The sequence below is a fragment of the Lytechinus variegatus genome, chromosome 15 (assembly GCF_018143015.1).
Source record: "Lytechinus variegatus isolate NC3 chromosome 15, Lvar_3.0, whole genome shotgun sequence".
NCBI lineage: Eukaryota > Metazoa > Echinodermata > Echinoidea > Temnopleuroida > Toxopneustidae > Lytechinus > Lytechinus variegatus.
Window position 1 is genome coordinate 2,173,981 of NC_054754.1, and position 6,180 is coordinate 2,180,160.

Sequence of the window (6,180 nt, forward strand, 5' to 3'; positions counted from 1 at the left end):
ACGTAAGATATAAAAAGCCATTCTATAAGAAAATAATTTACGCAATACGATTTAAACAAAACGTTGCATGCATGCAAGATCATTGGTCATAACCCCCGGATCAGAATATGGACCTCATTTCAATAGTGAGTGGACAATTTTTCAGGGAAATTACAGTTTCGTATTTGGGTGAGTATGCTAAGGTTTCTTTAACTAGTTGTTTATAAAAATTGAAATTTTCTGCAAGTATTCTGTTTCTAATTTTCAACTTCTATCTATTCCAAATTTAATGTGAATCAATATTGTCAACGACAAATTGGGAATCGTAATTCTGGGTTTATCCCGCGTATAAAACTGCTCAATGCACACTTGCATAAATATGATTTTTTTTAAAAAGTTATGGTATAGTTAAAGGTTAAGTTCACCCTAACCAAAAGTTTTTTTTGTAAAAACAGCAGAAATGGTAATAAACACATGTCTGTGAAGGTTTAATAAAATAATTAAATATTTCATGAGAATTTCATTTTTTTTTCATTTGTGACCTCGTATGCGAGCATCCCCCCACTTATCATGATATATACAAAAAATCAGCTGAATCTAATTTGCACACGCAAAATAAAATGTTTGTATTATACCTTCGGTATATAGGCCCATTAATTATTTCACACCCGCTCCTAAAATGAAATATGAAAAAAGTTTAGACATCATGTACCATGGAAACGTTGATTTTTTTTTCATTTTATATTGCATATCATATGGGGCAGCTGCTCGTATATGACGTCAAGAAAAAAAAAAATCTAATAGCTTAATTATCTTTGATTGATTTTCCTAAAACCAATAGCCTAATTTGTATTGTTTTTCTGGCATTGATAGAAACATATATATCTTCAGACTGAACTTTCCCTATAAATCCAAAATATCACAAAGTAAATACTTACAAACAATTGGAGCGCCTATGGCAGTCTCACCTGCATAACGGGGAGCGCTGACTTTGAAAACTACTAAAAATAATTATTCACAAAAACACCATTCATAATAATAATACTACGTTCATTGACAATTAATGACCTTTGACCTTCATCATGGGACCTAAGACTTGTCAGTGATACTTGATTACCCCTATATCCACATTTTATAAACTATATCTATAACTTTGATATTTAGGACAGCAATATAATAATTATCTCCAAAATGGCCAAAGTTCCATTACCTTAAATGACCTTTGACTTCGGTCATTGGCCTATGACCTAAAACTCGCATGAAATGTTCAGTGATACTGTCTTGATTACTCTTACAAGTTTTATGAACTATACCTATACACTTTCAGAGTTATGGTAGTAATTAAACAAATACCACCAACATGGCTAAAGTCCATTGATCTTTGACCTTGGTCATGTGACCTGAAACTAGCAGAGGGTGTTCATTAATACTTGATTACTCTTATGTCCAAGTTTTATGAACTAGACCAATATACATTCAAAGTTATGATGGTAATACAACAATACCACCAACTTGGCCAAATTACATTGAGCTTAAATGCCCTTTGACTTTGGTCATGTGACCTGAAACTTGCATGAAATGTTCTGTGATACTTAATTACTTTTATATGTACAAGTTTCATGAATCAGATCCATATCCTTTCAAAGTTATGGTAATACAACAGATACCCCCAATATGGCCAAAGTTCATTGACCTTTGACCTTGGTCATGTGACCTGATATTCAAACAGGATGTTAAGTGATACTTGATTGCTCTAATATGTCCAAGTTTCATGAACTAGGTTTATATATTTTCTAAGTTATGATGACATTTCAAAAACGTAACCTTAGGTTAAGATTTTGATGTTGACTTCCCCAACATTGTCTAAGTTCATTGACCCTAAATGACCTGTGACCTTGGTCATGTGACCTGAAACTCGGGCAGGATGTTTAGTAATACTTGCTTAACCTTATGTCCAAGTTTCATGAACTAGGTCTAAAGACTTTCTAAGTTATGCTGTCATTTCAAAAACTTAACCTTCAGTTAAGAGTTATTGTTGCCGCCGCCGTCGGAAAAGCGGCGCCTATAAATTCACTCTGCTATGCAACAATATTAAAAAATCATTAAAAATGATATTTTTCATATCCTTAGAGCCTTTCATAGTTTATATTTAATTTTATTGCTCCGAGGGACAATGTACTTTCGACAAATATGCACAAGACTATTATTAAGAAAAACAGCATAGGTCTAGACATATACCCCGAAAGTGGGAGATTTGTCACTTTGCATGTCCTATATACGTACTGCTCGCAATATTTGCAAAGAGTAATATCTACGTAATCTTTTCTCGAATTTTCTCCCTTTTCTCCTAACATGCATTTATAACTTATGTTGCTCGTCTGTTAACAAATTTTCGGCATTACTCCTATTTGTTTATGATCAGTATGCTCGATCTGTATTCATTTTTTTTCAGACTTATGATCTTATGATTTTCATTACAGATCGAGCATACTGATCTTAAACAAATAGGAGCAATGCCGAAAATTTGTTAACAAATTATAATTTCCTCCTATAAAAGCCTCTTAATTTACTGTTGCTCGTCTGATTTCTTTAAAACATTCGCCTTTCTGTTTATTTTACTTTCCTAATTCCTCAGAAACAAGATGGGGTCAGACTTGGGCGCCCCTAATTGGCGTGATAACGAGGTGTACAAAAATACACCACTACCTTGATTTGGAGCGCCTTGGTAGAGTTTTTTTTGCGCCCTAGTAGAGTTGGTTTTATCGGAAACATTGTTTAATAAAATTTATCACCACCGTTCGGTTACGAAATAATTATATATCCGCTTGAAAGACAAGCGTCAATATTGGACCAAAAAAACATTTGATTACATCATTATTGGTACATGTGTTGATTTAACTTATCTCAATGTCAATTTATGTTGCAGATTACTGATGATACCTACTAGTATTCCACGGCGGGATATCTCTATCTATATATGTGTACAATATGGCGAACTGCGCATCATTTCGACAGATGAGACAAAGTATGGGAACATATTATGATGAAAGTGAAATTCAGAACATGAGAGAGTGGCATTATGTTTCACCGGCGCACGTAGACAAATACTGGAGGGAAAGGCATCATCCGAGATCCTTAGGACAGGATGGCTACAGGGTAACGGCCATCGAAAAATTCTGGAATGGTTTAAAAAGGTCAGCGACCCTGACGTGGACGTCATCAATGACGCTATTACACAGATACCGTGGGATACTTTGGGCAATCTTCTGCATCCTCACGGCGACATCGTGTTCCCTCTGTGTGAAGCTTCTGACCGGAAGTGTTCCTCCAAGCCAGTTAATCTTCTTCCGAGGCATCTTCCAGATTCTCTTCGCCGCACCTTGTATCGTGTTTTTCAAACATCCTTTGCGATATCCGCCAAAGTCGGTTATGCTGATCACGGTACGAGGGATAATCGGGACGTTCTTATCCTTCTTGTGTTACTATTCCTACCAGGCAATTCCTGTGGCCACAGCTAAAGCTCTGATATACAGCTCCCCAGTCTTAGTAGCCATCTTTGCAGGGGTGTTCCTCAAGGAGAAATGCTCGCTAGGGACAACATTCTTCTCTTTCTTAACAGTTGTATCGGTTGTTCTTGTCGTTCAACCGCCGTTTATTTTTGGAAGCAGAGGAGACACTGCGTCCTCTATAGTCGGTTTGATGTGCTCCTCCGCTGGGGCTTTCACCGTGGCCGTCAACGTCATCATCCTCCGTTACATACAGATGCGTCGAATCAACGCCCACGTCATCGTGTTTGCATATGGTGTCATTGCCGCAGTTTGCTGTGCCATCTTTCCAGCTACCGGTCTCGAGAGATGGACAAACCCAGGGTGTTCTTCAAAGCGTCGTATCATCATCCTCATGTGTCTTTCAGGATTTCTTGAGCAGGTTTCAGGTACCCTTGCTCTTAAAACTGAGAAAGCTTCAGTGATCTCCGTCTTACGGGGCAACGATGTCATTGTGTCTTTTGTCTTCGAGTTCTTCATTTTCCATACCTTGCCCGGAGCGTGGACTGTCGTCGGTATATTTGGCGTTGTAGGGAGTGCCATTGGTATGACAGTTTCTTCTCACTTTGCAAGCGAAAGAGACAAGAAGAGAGAAACAAAGGATAAACATCATACGATATCAGACACCAACTATCATGATTGTGATACAAAAATGGAAGTTTAATAACCTTTAATCTAAAAAAAAAAAAAACGCACAAAAAACGTACTACGGTGCTTTAATACATTTCTATTTAACTGCTATCATCGAAAAAAAAATACTGTCTGGAACATTGACCTGCAGCACCTTTTAAACCTTGGACTGCTCCCTCTCTCATTCAATGCCCGTCATTTTTTCTCCAGATTTGACAATATAAAAAAATAGTGACACAACTGCCGTTAATTAAATCAAGAACTATCCTTCATTGACCAACGACATGAATAAAGTGTTTGTGGTATTATTTTAAATAGCATGATTCTTCAACATAATCTTTGAAATAATCATATGAATATGCATATTGTTTTTATGAAGGATGTCTCGTTTATGCCGTCCGTATTCAATGGATTGTGAAGAATTACTATTCTATTTATCATGACTTGTTAATCGTTGGTTTTCAGAAGCTGCATCTATATTGAGTGTAATGCTGCACTCACATTTCCCCTGTAGCGGCCAAACGGCGAGTCGATCTAGAACAGCCGTTTTATTCATTTTTACTCAAACCACCTACACTACAAAAACTCCGGTGTTGATTTAGCACCAGCCCGGAATCTATATATGTCCACACCAGAGAAGTATTGAAATAACACCAGTTTTGGAATCAAACCGATGCTGTTGGTGTTGTATAAACACCTATCTGGTGTTAGACTAATACAAAAACCGGTGTTGTTTAACACTTCTCTGGTGTGGACATAATTTCCAGGCTGGTGCTAAATCAATACCGGAGTTTTTGCAGTGTATATGTGGCTGGTACAAAAAATTTTAAAACGGCTTAACTCAGTAGGGAAATGTGACTGGGTATTATTGATGGTTCGTTTTAAATTAAGTTGATCTATCATCGAGGGCAATATTGTCCATCGAGGCAATCAGTTACTATTTACATTGGATCTCAGACACTGACGTACAGTTGGAATAGGGGGGGGGGGGGGGAGGCTTGTGGCTACGGATGCCCCAAAACTTTTCACGACTATAAGTCCGTAGACTTCATAAAATTGCTGTTATCTGAAAGGTATGAAAGAACGATTGCTGTTTGCAAGATGTCTACACGAAGTGGTGTTTTGAAAAAAATTGCGATTTTATCAAATAAAAAATCTGGGCAAATCGAATCTAAGAACAAATATAAAGGCTTGAGGCTACTTCTGCGGTGTCTTTTTAAACGTTAGAAGACAGAATATGTTGAAGAATATTAGATATCTCACTTTGGACCATTATGAAAAAAAATAATTGTATATTCTGTAACAAGGTCATACCAACAGACAATACGTTGGTATGGTTTTTCGTAGGAGCAAACACCATAGAACAAAAAAAAAATAATTGGTAAAAATAGAACAAAATATTTGTGAATCTCTTTAGTCATTGTTGAAACTGATACAGGCTAAAGGCAAATCAACAGTTTCACATTCCAACCAATACGTTAGCAATATTATTATTGAAATAAATGAATATCCGAATAAAAGAGGGGATGGTGTATGACGATTCGTCTATTATACTCCACGCTGTTAGAGCATGTTATTAGATCGATTCCATATTTTTCCTTTCATCAAACGTTTTATCTATCAACATCAGTTTCGACCTTTGATATCCGGCCGGAGTGTTTGCTATTTATCAACACAATACATTATGATTTTCTTTCTTTTGCGCCCGAGGTGAAATTTTAGACAGGGGAAGCAAATAGTCTGCTGGGCAAACCCTTCCCTCGAGGGTCTGAATTGCAGCCTACTCATGCCTTGTGTACTGAAGGCCCTCTCGAACAGCAAATTTTGTATATAGTCTTTGCGTAGAGACACACTTGTTGATTAAAGTTTCAATCAGGGTCTGTGCCCGCAGACTAGGAAGCAATAAGGGGAGACACCCCCCTCCCAAAGCTATGTAATTGCGTAATCGATTTTTTTTTCGAGATTGTGTATTTAAAAAAAAAAAGATATCGTTAATATTGTCCGAGACCGACGCTTATAGGTCACA

At 37.1% G+C, this 6,180-nt stretch overlaps 1 protein-coding gene across 1 annotated transcript; it reads left to right on the forward strand.

The window, feature by feature from the left end:
- Nucleotides 1-4,192, forward strand: LOC121429149 (solute carrier family 35 member G1-like). The gene is made up of 2 exons (XM_041626078.1): nt 1-168; nt 2,906-4,192. Exon 2 carries the CDS (start codon nt 2,968-2,970, stop codon nt 4,186-4,188), a length of 1,221 nt encoding a protein of 406 aa, XP_041482012.1. The 5' UTR covers nt 1-168; nt 2,906-2,967; the 3' UTR covers nt 4,189-4,192.
- Nucleotides 4,193-6,180: the final 1,988 nt, after the last annotated feature.

Excerpts from the sequence above, each read along its gene's own strand:
- LOC121429149 (XM_041626078.1), top strand. The coding sequence starts at position 2,968 with ATGGCGAACTGCGCATCATTTCGACAGATGAGACAAAGTATGGGAACA.